Source organism: Protomyctophum bolini, assembly GCF_963924005.1.
Source record: "Protomyctophum bolini genome assembly, chromosome: 1".
Lineage (NCBI taxonomy): Eukaryota > Metazoa > Chordata > Actinopteri > Myctophiformes > Myctophidae > Protomyctophum > Protomyctophum bolini.
In genome coordinates this window covers 47,182,802-47,198,484 of record NC_137862.1, presented here as the reverse complement: position 1 = coordinate 47,198,484, position 15,683 = coordinate 47,182,802, and the positions used below count along the sequence as shown (strand labels likewise).

Sequence of the window (15,683 nt, the reverse complement as noted above, 5' to 3'; positions counted from 1 at the left end):
ATAGGATTGACTGACACTCACTCACTGACTGACTGACTGACATACTGTCATACTTATAATCGCACGAATGGCACTGACGCGCACACACACACAAAGACACACAAAGACGCGCATACACACCAGTATGCCTGCTGTCGCACACCTCTGCAGAGACAGCTGAGAAGGGCTTACTGTGTGTGTGTGTGTGTGTGTGTGTGTGTGTGTGTGTGTGTGTGTGTGCGCGCGCGCGCGTGCGCCTGTTCAATCAAGGACCACATCTGGACAAATGTTGAAAACTAGCACTCGTGCCATATACACTCTCGAGCGATGCATCTGGTTCGTCCAATCATGTGATCAGACTGTGATGTCCACGTCAGATAAATAAAACATAACATGACATCCTCACGGAGACGTGAATGTTGTCGGGTCGGTTATAGAACACGCTGTTCGGAGGTTGAACAGGGCGCGTCGTTGTTGTCCTCGCAAGTATAGCAGTGTGACGGCGTGCGTGACCAGTGGTGGAACGTAGCAAAGTGCATTTACTCAACTAACTGTACTTATGTAACATTTTGAGGTGCTTTTACTTTACTGGAGTATTTCCCATTTCCAATATACTTTCACTCCACTATACATCTCGCAAATATTGTACTTTTACTCAACTACAGTTATTTGAAAGCTTTAGTTAGTACAGTTACTTTGTAGATTTTGATTATTATTACAAAACATACATTCTTCAGCCCCGTGTACATTTCGGCCATTTGAAAATAGTCGATCTATAGAAGCTCACATTGTGAGATCGGAAGTTTTCAAATGACGTTTTACACATTTGAAATGAGATATTCTGCATGATGACTTTTAATGCTTAAGTACGTTTTTTAGCTTCCAATACTTTTGTACTTTTTTACCCAAGTACATTTTCAATTCCGGAACTTTTACTTGTAATAATGGAGTAGTTCTACATTGCAGTATTGATATTTTTTTACTTAAACAGTTGAGTACTCTTTCCACCCCTGTGCGTGACAGACAGAGAGAGAGAGAGAAGGCTGCTGTGGTTCTGGGAGCTGCAGTGCATCAGCTGACCTCCTGTGGGATTCAGTAAAGTTTGGTCTGGAGGAGGAGGAGTGTATACAGGGGGGGGGGGGGGGGGGGTTGGAGTGGAGGAAGATGGTGCTACAGGCCTTTTCTCCACCCGCTCCTCCTCCGCTAAAAATACTCTGCTGATCTCAACATATAGACGCATAGAACATACATTCATCATCAGTGCACTTTTTGTTCTCGTTTTGTTGTGCAAATCGCCATGAACTTTAAAAAAAAATAAGCTTACTAAAGTGTTCTACTAAAGTAAACCATCTGCAGTGTTTGTTTATCCGTTTGTCACAGTGAAAGGGAGCACGTGTCGTCGTGTAAGCACATTGGCCCTAAAAAAAAAAGAAAGCCTTTTAAAAGTTTGCCACACAGTAAAAATCTGCATTGTTGTTCATTTATGCTTTTATAACTCGGGAGTGTACAAATGTACTCCCAGAGTTAAACCCATTTAGGCCCGACGTCGAAATAAATAAAGTCTTCTGAAAGAATATAATGATATTCAAAGATTTGTGCCACATTTTCACGAGTTTAAAAAAAATTAGCAGACCTACAAGCTGGTAGCGCTATGATGTCTGTTTAGGAGGGGTGGTTGCCGGGTGGTTGCCGGGTGGATCACGGCGGTGGATCCTATTTGGTTTCACCGATCTGAGCGTCCTCCTCCTCCTCCCTCCCTGGTAGAAAACGGTGTGGAGAACACTGACATCACCAAATTCGGAGCGACACCCCTCTGCACTGTATAGTTCACTGCCACTCCTAGACCAGGAAATGTGGCTCGTTTTTACCCAGGCTTTCATTTGTCTTGTGAAAACGAAAAAGCCTGCGGTCTCCGAGGCTATACATAACGTGGGTAACGGTATAACGGCACTGGTTCTCAACGTCCGGTCCGGGGACCACCAGGGGGTCCAAATGGAGCCCTGTAGCGGTCTGTCTTTGTCCGGTTTGCTTCCATTTTGTACATTCTTCTTCAGAGTTCAAATTAACACTGAGGATTTTGACTGGATAGAGATTCGGGTCCCTGAGATACAAAATGGGGTCCATGTGATTTAATGCAGATCGCCTCTGTCGGGTGGAAACCTCATAAGACCCTCCTATAGCTGTGTAGTCAAGTTTAAAAACAAGACCCAGTCTGTCCTGCCAAGGGGCGCATAGTAGGAGGCCTTGTACCTTGCGCGCCCCGCCCGCCTGCACACTCCACCCGACCTGTATCTATCCATCTACTGAAATCAGCTGGTAGAAGACTGTTATTTCGGTCCCGCACGTGTGTGTATTTGAGGTGTGTGTGTGTGTGTGTGTGAGAGAGAGAGAGAGAGGGGGAGAAAGAGAGGCGCGGTACGTGTGAGCTCAGCTGACGTGGACCGTCTAAATATATCTACTTCTCCTCCTCTCTGAAACTGGAGAAATCGGAGAAATCGGTTCATCCCTGCGCCTCTGTAAAACAGCTGTTCCCAAAACTTTTTCATGTCAAGGAATTGACATGAAATTGACACTTATTAGCCCGCGGACCCCCATTTGAAGAGATATGCCCGGGAACCCCCCCCCATAACAGAAGAGTTTTACGGCTCTAGCAGTGATTTTCAACCTGATTAATAATTTCAAGGACCCCCAGTTTGACATGCATTAGTCTACGGACCCCCATTTAATGGCATTTCTATCTCTGAGACCCCAATTTATATTGTAAAATCAATATTAATTTAACTCTGAGAGTTACAGAACCACAAGGGTCCATTTGGTTCCAAACTTATCATTTAGTTACCCCCTGTAACTCCCTCAAGGGGGAGGGGGGGGGGGTCCCCGGACCCCACTTTGAGAACCACTGCTGTGTAAAGTCACAACATGTATAGGTTTCAAACCCCAAACTACACACACACACTCGGCCACTTCGGCATCCTGTGCTTTGTGACGCTGCTGCACCGCAGCGTCTTAATTTGGAGTAAATAATATGTCACGTCCACACGGTTAACCACAGATTGCCACGTGTCAAGAGAGACGCTCGCAAATGTACACGTTTAACAAACAAATCCCTGTGTAGCACACACAAACACACACACACACACACACACACACACACAGTATACTGACTGACTGCAACTTTTCAGCCAACCCCTCTTTCTTTCTTTTTTAACAAAACAGTTGACTGATCCTTGTAGCCAACATCTTGTTGCCAGGTATCAGACCTTGTTGTCCCTACGTGACACTTCTTTTGTTATGCGTTGCTACAGTAGGAGTGGTGTGTGTGTGTATCCCCCATGCCACCACACACACACACACGCGCGCACGCCAGAAAAAAAAACCTTGCCTGTGTCATCACTCTCAGCTGTTAATGTGTTACCCAGGTCATTACGTTAAATCTACAGCCGGCCTGGTCAGGGCCATCGCTGGAGCCAGCAGCCAAAAAACTGCTGAGGCGCTGTTAACGGGTGACTCATTTCTGTCGGATCAGCGGCTTTGTTGAGGCTATCTGACCGTCTCTGGCCTGGTGTGTGTGTGTGTGTGTGTGTGTGTGTGTGTGTGTGTGTGACACTATACTTTTGAGGGCCAAATGTCTGCCACACGTATTGTAGACTTTGCAAAATAGACCATGTGAATGCTATAAGACAAATTTCCTGGCCGAAAATGTTAAAAGAGTATCCGAAAAGCTGCCGGTATCTATAAGTCTATGCCGTTTCCGATACCACGCCATTTTCTCACGTGAAGATATTTAATTCACCATCTGTTCGCATCTCTGTCCAAATCTTTCTTTGTCTCTCTGTGCCTCAGTCCCCACTGCAGGGGAACAAGTATATATATATATACTCAAGTAACAGAAGCAATAACACAATGTATATTATTATTTACATTTACGTTTTTCCGGCTAGGTTCCTTGCGAGAGACTAAATCGCCTTCCGTACGAGACAGGATATCTGGCCTCTCAAAGATTTTGGCATCTCGGTTAAGTTCTCACCAGACAACACCGCGGCACCGCCCAAATGGCAAGTGCCTCTGAGACCTTACCCGTCAGCCCCTGCACTATGTCATCCCCACGCCCCCCTTAGCTTAGTTTGCTTTGCCACCATCTTTTTTCTGAAGTGAAATACACCCAAACTTTAGAATCCTTTTGCTTTCAGCGTGGTTGACTGGTTCGACAGCTCAAACTGTCACCACCATATGATGGTGTGGGAATGTTCCGGACTGTCTGACAGACAGGAGTAATGGAACACAGAGAGAGAGCAGGCTATAATAAGCGCTTGAAGAGAACAGACAATTTGACAAATGATACCCAACCCCGTGGCTTTGTCTCTGTGCCAGCAGGAGGGAAGAAGAAGGCATGCTGTGTTTTAACACCACCTTAGCACTTAATCAAGTACTGTGCTTAACTACAAATGTACTTTACTTTGACTATGTCCACTTCTTTCTACTATTTCTACTGTATTTGAAAATAACAGAACTACAATTTTTTCTAAATATTTTGACAAATATTGTTTTAGTTTAGTTTAGTTGTTTGGTTTTTTTTTGGGGGGGGGGGATACTTTTCCTTTTGGTACTGTACATACGTATATTTTGTTGGCAACACATTAGGTTTGTTTGTACCTTTTTACTAGGAATACCGGACTTTTACCTGTAACAGACTAGTATTTCTACATTGTGTGAGTACTTGTTCTATAGTACTGAGCTTCAGAGAAACATCCAGACACACTGTATTCACGAGGGAGCTGCCCTTCGACTTCAGACTTGTACATTTCTGCAGCTGTTCCACTGTGATAAGAAGAGAGGTGTTTCTCAAAGGCATTCAGATGCCCCGTGGAAAGAAAACATTGCTGTCGTCGGGCAGAAACCTCTTATCTCGATATTCTAACTTTTTTTCCTCCCGTAAATGAATGCCCTACATATTATGATAATTTATGATCCTACTAAATACACGTCTGAGCTTGTTGATCAGCTATTTATTTTTTTAATCCACAACACCGACAGAGACAATATATTATAACCCATACAAAAACTTTGAGGCAGAAGTTTTGTGCAGCCTTAACATTTGAAGAGACGAGGAGAAAAGCCTTGTTAGTGTTGCTTGCTATGATTGATTGATTGAAATATTTATTAACAGTTTGCAGAGTTACAGTACATTTCAAGCACAAACTCAATACAAAGACTGTTAACTGTGAGTGGACGACCCAATTAAGCATTACACTTGTTTACAACAGGGTCCACCATGTTCAATTCATCAAAACATTTAGAGACGTACAAATAGACACTTCTATATAGTTAAAGAACAGAACAGGAATTCATCATAAAGGAAGCAAAAAGGGAAAAGAAACATATACAGTGAGGGGGGAAAAGGGGGGGCTAGTATCGCGTAGCCAGACAACAGAGTCTGGGACTACACCTCCCGAAATCCGAGTCGGTTTGTCATTTCCATTCACAAAAATATATTTAAAAAATATCTTTAGAGCTTATTTTTGCTTAGATCAAGATTTATATTAGGATAAATCTGCGCGATTGTGGCTAAACGGAAGTGGGGAGGAGTCTTCACTTCCGCGCTATCACGTACTCATGATCCTAGCTTCCTTCCGTTGCTCCAGACTGTATGATGGAAGCATTTGAAAATTGCGAGAGGCAATAGTCTGGCCAAGGCGAGACTAGTGCAGTGTTGCTGCAATGTGACAGATTGAATTCATGTGAGGTATCGGGTGCTTGTCCTTCTTCATGCCTGTTGGCATCTCTCTTCGTGTACCGCCTGCTGCTGCTGGCAGCCACGGGCCCAAAAACATCAGCGTTTATTTGTCAAATATTGTGCCTGGATGGAAAAATCCCCACTTCAGATTAGGACTGTCAAAAGTATTCCGTAATAGATGTACTGAGCTGAGTGTGGACGCTGCTGGCGTGATCTTCCCATTGTCACTGTTAGAAAACGTGGCTCTTTAGTCTTTACTACAGTACCGATGGAAGTGTGTGTGATTGATTGATTGATTGAGAATGTTATTAACCGTTTGTAGAATGGATGGTACAGTTCAAGGAAAGTACAGTACAGGTCAATACAAAATGTGCTCTGTGGATAAAACCAGAAAAGCCACTACTTGTTTACCTAATGGTCCTCCATTTTCAATTCCTTGTCTTTAAAGACATGCAAAATAAATCATCATATACACAGTTAGAAAAAGGACATTTTCGAAATTACAGCCGTCCGTGTAAGTGCTCTTTGAGAGCGCTTTTGAAGGAGTCTAGGGGATTCACATTTCTTAAGGGCTGTTTCTTGATGTGCTATAGCTGGACTTCTCCTGACTCCCCTCTCTCTCTCTCTCTTCCTCTTGTGTGTCGTCCAGATGCGTCGGAGGAGTTCTTCGAGTACGACGCGGAGGAGTTCCTGGTGTTCCTGACCCTCCTCATCACCGAGGGCCGGACCCCGGAGTGCTCCGTGAAGGGCCGCGCCGAGGGGCTCCACTGCCCGCCCGCCCAGTCGGCCATGCCGCCGCTTCACAAGCATGAGTGTAGCGACAAATTACCCCAGGTAGCATACTGTACATACACACGCGCGCGCGCACGCACGCACACACACACACTAGGGCATTCACTTCTAGTCATTTTTACTAGTTGCCTAGTTTACTAGTAGTTTACTAGTTGTTTAACTACCTATTATGTAAAAAGAAAACTTTGACCAAAAAAGAAAACTAAACTTTATTTTCTTCTTATCAACTAGTCGACTAGTACCAACAAGGTCGACTAGTGGATTTACTAGTCGACTAGTCGACTAGTCTAGTTGTTTAACTACCTATTATGTAAAAAGAAAACATTTTTCTTCTTATCAACTAGTCACACACACACGCACACACACACTTTTCACCTGCTCCCGATTTGGTCTTTGGACGTTGCTGTCAGTAATGGTATAACATTCAGAGCTTTATTTGAGTGTGAGAATTTGTATCAGTCTGAATCCTATGGTGGTTCTATTTGTATTTCTTATGAGGTGTTTTATTTGGGTCTCTTCTGGTGGAGACTGTATACCAAGCCACTAGTTTTAAACCCATTTATTTTAGGCCTGACGTCAAAAAAAAAAAAAGAAAGTTTGCGCTGTAAGAATATATATATTCAAAGATTTGTGCCGCATTTTTTACGATTTTTCAAAAAAATAGCAGAGCTACAAGCTCGTAGCGCGCCACTCGGTGCCGCGCTATGAGCTTGTAGATCTGCTATTTTTCAATAGCTAAAGTATAGCATAATGCTATCACTAATTCTCCTGTTGTGTGTGTGTGCGTGTGTCCAGTGTCGGCAGGCCAGGCGGACGCGCTCCGAGGTCATGTTGCTGTGGAGGAACAGCATCCCCATCATGATCGAGGTGATGCTCCTGCCCGACTGCTGCTACGGGGACGAGCTATGTCCGCCCAGCGACCCCGTCTCTGACCCCGTCTTCAAACAGGACGCCCTGCTGCTGGAGAGATGGACCCTAACGCCTGTACCCAGACAGTAAGATAATACACACAGTCAGTCACAAACATGCAACGCCATTGTTCCCATGGGCTTATATATGCACACAGAATTACTCTTCCTACTTCCGGGGCCACTTCCCTATACTTCCTTCACAGGTGTTACCGATTATGCTAATTAAGGCTCTGTTCCATTTAGTGTGCAGTGGGTTCTCAGACTTACATTTTTCAAGGACCGCCATAACTAACCAAATGGACCCACCCGTACAGGGCCATTTGAAACCAACTCAAGGACACTCTGAGACCCACTGGTGTAGCAGAGTGTTTCCATTGAGCCAACATGCACACTAGCAGCACCCTGACTCTGTTCGACCAAAATGGAACAGAGCCTTCGTTAGTATCATTGGTAACACCTGAAGGATGTACATTAGGGAAGGGGCCCAAGTCACCGCATCCAGACAGTGGAGTCACGAAGAGATGCCACGAGCGGCAGGCGTCTCTTCCCGGGATTTTAGACAGCTGGCGGATGGCAATTTGCAGCGTCGGCAAAGAGTTAACGGTTTTCTGGCCGACGCTTGCAAGTTGCCGCGTGGGTGGAGCTTCATTTCCATCCACCAGCTGTCTTAAAAACCCGGAAGAGACGCCTGCCGCAGCGCTGCTTTTGGCATCTTCGTGACTCCACTGTCTGGAAGCAACCCAGTTCTTTCCAAAATGGCGTGTGTGCATAGAGCCCATTAACAATTTAATTGAGCAGACGCTCTCATCCAATGCTACTTACTTGTGTGAGAATGGAATAGCAGAGTAAGCATGAACTCCAGTCAATAAACAATGCAAATATAAGTAGAGTGCAAAGAAAACAGTGTAGTACCTCAAATAATCTAGCATACCAAGTAAATAATGAACCTCGCATCTGCCTGAAGGACAACTCGCTGTCTAAATTATATTCTTAATATTTGTGGTCACGAAACAACCAATATAAGTAACAAAAACATGAGAAAACATAACTAAGACATATCTGCACAGTAAACTTGCATCTGTCGAAACGAAGGTGATTACAAGGAGACACAAGTGCTAGTGATTGAGTTGGAGTCTCAAGACATGTTTCTTGATACTTTTCGCAGCTGTCATTTTCACATACTCACCCAAATCTCCACCCAAAATGGAATTTAACCACTTACAGTATATACCTATCTTCTTACCTATTTTATACTTTGTCATACGTGAAAATAGCTCTTGTTTTGAGCTTGTAGGTGGGCTGTCTTTGCTATTTTAGAAAAGTTTGCAAACTCCCCGGGGTGAAAGACAAAGTGGTTAATCTAATTTACTCTAAAGCCATCTTAAAATTATCTGATATACTCTGATATATCGCTGCGTCAATACTCAACAATAACCCCATAATGTGGGAACTTTAAAGTGCATACCGGCACTTTACTCAGTCGTCCCAGGACAATTCTTTAATGCGCACACCAACACCAGCTGCACAGATGCACTTTAGCCCTCCACAAAAAAAAAAACACAATGAATAAAACTTGGCTAATTAGTGCGACAAATAGCTACATCGGCCACCAATTCCCTGTTGCATGCGCTATGGGGAGGACAAGATGACACACACACACACACACACACACACACAACCCACTAGCACACTTAAAACCTCCCAGGATCCCGTCCTAGAAGTGTCATTCGCTAGATCAGCCGGCATGTTTCCCATCTGTTGTGTTGTGTTCCGTTCCATTCCGCTTCTGTTGTGTTGCGTTCTGACTGTGTCTTGCGGTGGTGTGGTGTGTTGTGTTGTGTTGTTCTGACTGTGTCTTGCGGTGGTGTGGTGTATTGTGTTGTGTTGTTCTGACTGTGTCTTGCGGTGGTGTGGTGTGTTGTGTTGTTCATGTTCAGACTACATGTGTCTTGCGGTAGTGTGGTGTGGTGTGTTGTGTTGTGTTGTATTGTGTTGTGTTGTTCTGACTGTGTCTTGCGGTGGTGTGGTGTATTGTGTTGTGTTGTTCTGACTGTGTCTTGCGGTGGTGTGGTGTATTGTGTTGTGTTGTTCTGACTGTGTCTTGCGGTGGTGTGGTGTATTGTGTTGTGTTGTTCTGACTGTGTCTTGCGGTGGTGTGGTGTATTGTGTTGTGTTGTTCTGACTGTGTCTTGTCTGTTGTGTTGTGTTGTGTGTTAGGAGTGGTGACCGCTTCATCGAGGAGAAGACCCTGCTGCTCGCCGTCAGATCCTACGTGTTCTTCTCACAGCTCAGTGCGTGGCTCAGCGCCTCGCACGGCATCGTGCCCAGGAACATCCTCTACAGGTATGCCACGCACGCACACACACATGCTCTCTCTCTCTCTCTCTCTCTCTCTCTCTCTCTCTCTATCAATTTGCGTGTATAATATACCCTTTTTTTTTTATTACTCTTGTTTTAACGTTTGATAGATATCTTTTTGGCGTTTTACCGGCTGACCTTTTGTGAGCAAAACCCACAAAAAGTCAAAACATCAATCAGTGGAACATTTTGGGTTCAGGTCTGGAAGTAAAAATGTGAATCACAGGAAGTAGCAACTGAATCGCCGGAGGCCTCAAAACTCCCAGAGTTCATGAATGTCAACAACATTTTTCGAGGCCTGTTAATTTGTTATAGACTATGCCTGTTCCTCTCTGTCCCAAAACACTGACTACTGTAGGGGTTCTCAAAGTGGGGTCGGGGACCCCCAGGGGTCCTTGAGAGAGTTCCAGGGGGTCCCCAGCTAAATGATAGTTAGGAACCAAATGGGCCCTTGTGGGTCTGTAACTCTGTGTACAAATGGAACAACATTGACCTGTTAGGGTCCATTTGGTTCATTTTGGTTCCATTTCTCTCAGAAATTCCATTTCTCTCTGTAACGAAGACTCTATTTTATACTCAAATTAACATTGATTTTACTACCGGTATATAAATTGGAGTCTCGGAGATAGAAATGCCATTAAATGGGGGTCTGTAGCATATTGCATGTCAAACTGGGGGGTCCTTGAAATGTAAATAGTTGAGAATCTCTGCTAGAGCCGTAAAACTCTTCTCTTATGGGGGGCAACACTGGGGGGCAGACGATCCTATACCATCTATGCCTGGCATAGACTGTAAAAAGGCGAGTCTGCTGCCAACATAGCGATGCGCGTTCACCACGAGTAGCACGCACACGCACACACGCACGATGCTAGTTCATGTGTCGGTCGTCGCGCGTTCATGTGTTTGAGGGCAAAAATCCAGAATGCACAGGGCTCCTAAACCGGAAGGAGGAGTGGATTCGCCTCATGCGCTTCTGAGCAACTCAATGCAAGTGGACGGGAGGAGAACTTGGGTGCCGTCTCTATTCATATATACTCTAAGGTCCGCAGGCATGATAAGTGTCAATTTGGGGGGTCCTTGATATGAAAAGGTTTGGGAACCACTGTACTACTGTACTCCGTCGCACAATGGTGTCGCCTACCAAAAATAGCCAATCTACAAGCTCACAACGCGTCGTCGTGAATGAGAGTTTTTGTGAGCTTGTGTAGATAAGACTATTTGGGGCTAGAGCCCTTTCTTGCTGTTACATTGTCTTCCAATTCAATTCAGAGGGCTTTATTGGCACGATGAGAAAACATAGTTTAACATTGCCAAAGCAAAAAGTGGAACAAAATGTATGCACAATTGAAAGTCAGAATCTCCAATAAATCAATTTCTATGTACCGAGATCACTCGAGGCAGCTAGTGCAGGAATACACGCAATGATTAGTCCTTTTTAGGGTGGTTGTGTTCCATTTGAACACAGCAGCTCACAAATCTTGCTGCTGTTTGCCAATTGTTGTACTTCGCCCCGGCAGATATAGGTAACAGACACCCGCCGCTCTACAGGTCACCACTCCTAACACACGACACAACACAACAGACCACCGCAACAGACACGGGCCTACAGCAAGGCCCCCACCCTCAGCCCCGGCAGCGGCTTCACCACCACCTATCTATCTGTCTGTCCTGTCTGTCCGTTGTTAAATAATCTTCAAAAGATGAAGGACTGACAAAGTTTTATTGAAAGATCATGATCGTAAGAGACTGGTGTGCTAGACCAGTCCTCTCTCCATGCCCTCACAGGAGACCCCCCAACCCCCTCCTCAGACCATCCTTATAGTTCACTCTTAATAGAGATCCTATACTAAATGGTCATATAAGGATCTATTCTAAAGATAAAGGGCGACACACAAACAGTTACACAAGTACACATTCGCTTGGAAAAGTCAGGTCAGCTGTTAGATCGACAGTCGCAGTCAGAACGAGTACATTGATGCTGTGAAAAGTTAGCTCTAAGCATTGACATTCTATTTGGCATTCAGAAATAACCATTTCCACCGTCCTCTCTCTCTCTCTCTCTCTCTCTCTCTCAGGATCAGCGCGGCGGACGAGGACCTGGTGTGGCAGTTCTCCCAGCCCCCCTCGGAGCACCTGTTCCCGGTGCCCAACGTGTCTCAGAGCGTGGCGCTGCGCGTGCGCGTCCAGTCGCTGCCCCGCCAGCCCACCTACCCCACGCTGCACTGCTCCATCCACACAGGCCTGCCCCCGCTCTACAGCAAGACCCCCACCCACGCCCCACCCACGCCAAGGTTAGAACGGTGCAACCACTCCAAGGAACATGCAGCAATGTCTGTGTTAACCTACCTGTGTGACTGTGTGACTATGAGTACTAGTATAGGGGCAAAAGTGGCGCTGTTGTGCCAGAAACGGAGAGAGAGAGAGATAGTGCTGCACTGTTGCCTGCTAGAGAGAGAGAGAGGGGGGGGGGGAGGGGAGTTGCACCACTCGGTTCACACGGGTGTGATTTTTCATTATAGTTTAGTTTTAGTTCGTTTCGACCATTTTGTCCCCTTCTAATTCAGTTTGTTTTAGTTCCTTTTTTTAGAGCGGGTTTGTTTATCTATTTTTGAGACAATGCTTAGTTTTAGTTTTTAGTTTTTCTGCCCTTTTCAATCCTGCGCCTGACGAATAAGTCAGGTGCAGGATTGAAAAGGTCCCCAGTAAGTATTGTGTTGTATGTTTTAGTTTTTAGTTAACTCTACCAGTAAGACGTGCAAACGCGGGAAGCGAACGCAGCTCGTATACATATTTGGGTTTTGGACGTATAGCTGCTTTGGGGACTCCTTATATGGTTATGGCTGAGTCATGGTGACACAAATCACTCGGCTCCATATATGGGCACAAAAGCGGGACAGACACACAGACAGACAGACATGATCTGCTAGGTCTCATAGTAAGTGCTCACTGCGTTCGCAACTAACCGTGTGCCCCGCCTGGCCTCCTCAGGAACAACCAGGACCACCACCACCACGCCAGCAAGGAGAACGTCCTGAACAGCACCAACCTGCCCCTCTACGGCGGCAAGTCCCCCCACCCCCACCACCACCACCACCCCATGGCCAGCCTGTCCATCAACACGGCCTCCATCCCCAACCTCCCCATCAGCGGCCTCCCTCTCTACGGGAAGAGAAGCCCCCCCTCCACCGCCACCGACGGCCTCCTCCACCCCTTTCAGAACGGAGAGCTGCCGCAGGTCAGTTGGAAGGTTGCGTAGACGTGAGGGGGTGCAGTTAGAATGAGTACCTTAAATTGCCTAATTTGCATATTTAAACGTATAACAAGCACATCGTATTTCCTTGTTGCTTGCCTCTGCAGGTGAACCTCCCTCCTCGTCAGGGCTCCCCGCTGTTCCACAGGACCACCCACTCCCCCACCCCCTCCCGCTCCCACTCCCCCTCCCCACACCTGCCCGGAGCCAAGACGTCAAGGTAGGCCTGTCTTACGTCATCGCCTGGTCACAATTATTTTTTTGCATATTCATTAGAATTGTTTCCATTAAAAATAAATGTATAAGTATAGAATTATTATTATCATCAGCGTCGTCGTCATCGTAATTATTTAAAGTATGCATTTTGTTTATCGGCATTCTGTCATTGTCAGTCTTTTGTTTTGGTCTTTTAAAAAAATATATATTTCAGTTATTTGTCATAGCTCCCACGCGCAATGTTTGTTTAAATGTCATATTTTTATTTGTTTGTTTTGTATACAGACAATTAAATAATTAATCAATCACAATTTTGACAATAATCGTCAACTAAAATGTCCTGATTGTGCTTGTGTCCAGGTGGCTGTACCCCACCCTGAACGGCTCCCCCGAGCCCCCGGCGCACCACACTGACGACCTCCTCGGCCCGGTCAGCGACCTCATCAACGGTGACCTCGCCAACAAGGCGGGGCTCCCAGAGCCGCCACCCCTCAGGGCCTTCAAGGCCTTCTCATTGGCCGAGCCGCCGCGCAGCCTCTCCCCAAGGTTATTAATAGTTATTATTGTTTAGTTTTAGTTAGTTTTGACTTATTTTCTTTCTCTAATTCAGTACATTTTAGTTAGTTTTTAGAGCGGTTTTGCTAGTTTATATTTTTGCAAAAGATGGCATTTAAAAAAAATATATATTCAGTTACAGATTAACTTTATAAATAAATTGACAAAAACGAAAACTATGGGCATTTTTGTCTATCATTTTAGTTAGTTTTGTAAACACACAATACAGTTTAATTTGGTTATCGTTTTATTTTCCTTTTCTAGTTTTTTAGTTCAGTTAACACATTATTTTCATTAGTTTTAGTTAATTAACTCTAACAACCGCTTTCCCCCCTTGCAGGCCCTCCTCCGCCACAGAGACCAACCCCCTGATAGGCTCCCTGCTGCAGGAGAGGCAGGAGGTAATCGCCCGCATCGCACAGAGGCTCAACTTCTGCGACCCGACCACCCCGCCCCTCCCGCCGGGCCTGTTCGCCCCCCACCACGACCCCCCCACCACCACCACCACCACCGCCACGCCTAAAGCCACGTGGGGCGGCGTTAACCACGACGACGTGACCACCACCAACAACAAGACCAAAGAAGACGCACTGCCGCCCTCCTACGAGACCATGGGGCGCTACCGGCCCGCCCCCTCCTCCTCCTTCCCCGACACGCCCGTCGCGGGCGACACCACCACCACCGCCGCGTTCAACAAGCGGGAGACAAGCTCCTCCTCCTCCCCAAAGCCCGCCGCCTGCCGGAAGCTGAAACTGAGCGCGACGACCAGAGAGCACCGAGAGGAGGAGGAGGAGAAGAAGGCGGAGAAGGAGAGGGAGCGGGAGCGAGACAGCACCCTGATCGCCCAGGCGGTCCAGGACATCACCAGACTGATCCAGGAGCGCCTCTCGGCGCCCTCGCTGTCCCCCTCCTCCCGGAGCGGCGGCGGCGGCCCCCTCCTGCACCACACGCACACCACCACGGTCACGCACACGGTGCGCACCACTTACGCCTCGCACACCCCTCCTCCTCCCCCGCACGTCTCCTTGCACACGTCGACCACCTCCTCGCACCACACTGCCGCCACCACCACCACCACCACCAACGGCTATGACGCCAACGGCCACGAGCCGCCGCCGCACACCGCCACCGCCGCTGCCACGCGCCGCACGCCCCCCGTTTGCACAGAAAAGCCCCCGAGAGTGGTGGACCCGCCGGGGGGGAACACCGAATGCCGCTCTCCTCCCCCCCTCCCCCGAGCCCAGAACGGAGCTCACATTACACTTGAAGACTTCAAAGGCCTGCAGCTCGCCCCCCACCACGCTCACTACGGCTCACAGCAGGCCGGCCTACGTTTACAACAACAGACTTGCTCCCGAGAGGAGCCCCATGACGGACACCGGACCCCCCCTCCCCCTACCCCTCCCCCTCCTCCTCCCGGTGTCGTCGTCGTCGTCCCCGAACACGCCTCTTCCCCTCTTCTGGAGAACGGCCTGAAGACCAACCTGCACCACCACGCCGGCCCACACGGGGCCCTCCTGGCGTGTCTGAGCTTGAGCCAGAACTGCACCGTCGTCCCCTCCCAGACGACGCAGACCATCTCCTCCTCCTACAGCATCACGCAGGTCCACCAGCTCCCCACTGCCCCCCAGGACCAGGAGAACCGGGCGCCCTCCTCCCCCCCGCCGTGTGGCTCGGCGGGCTCCAGCTGCCCCTCCTCCAGTCCAGAGCCCACGCCTCCTGCTAACCTGTTGGTAAGAAGTTAACCCTCGTTTAGTCCACTGCTTCTCACAGCGTGGGGTGTCCAGGGATTTTTTTCCCGTGAGAGAAGGGGGTTCAATTTCAAATGAACCGTTTACAAGCAGTGGTTCTCAACCTTTTTCATGTCAAGGACCCCCAGATTGATATG

At 47.2% G+C, this 15,683-nt stretch overlaps 1 protein-coding gene across 2 annotated transcripts in view; it reads left to right on the top strand.

Moving 5' to 3' along the window:
- Positions 1-15,683, top strand: part of atosa (atos homolog A) — a 56,203-nt gene that overhangs the window by 27,920 nt on the left and 12,600 nt on the right. For both annotated transcript variants that reach the window (XM_080769103.1, XM_080769102.1), the window contains 8 exons: positions 6,363-6,547; positions 7,301-7,500; positions 9,634-9,759; positions 11,850-12,065; positions 12,763-13,009; positions 13,132-13,244; positions 13,601-13,786; positions 14,136-15,528. In XM_080769103.1, the coding sequence (XP_080625229.1) occupies positions 6,363-6,547; positions 7,301-7,500; positions 9,634-9,759; positions 11,850-12,065; positions 12,763-13,009; positions 13,132-13,244; positions 13,601-13,786; positions 14,136-15,528 (2,666 nt within the window). The remainder of the gene's footprint in view (positions 1-6,362; positions 6,548-7,300; positions 7,501-9,633; positions 9,760-11,849; positions 12,066-12,762; positions 13,010-13,131; positions 13,245-13,600; positions 13,787-14,135; positions 15,529-15,683) is intronic.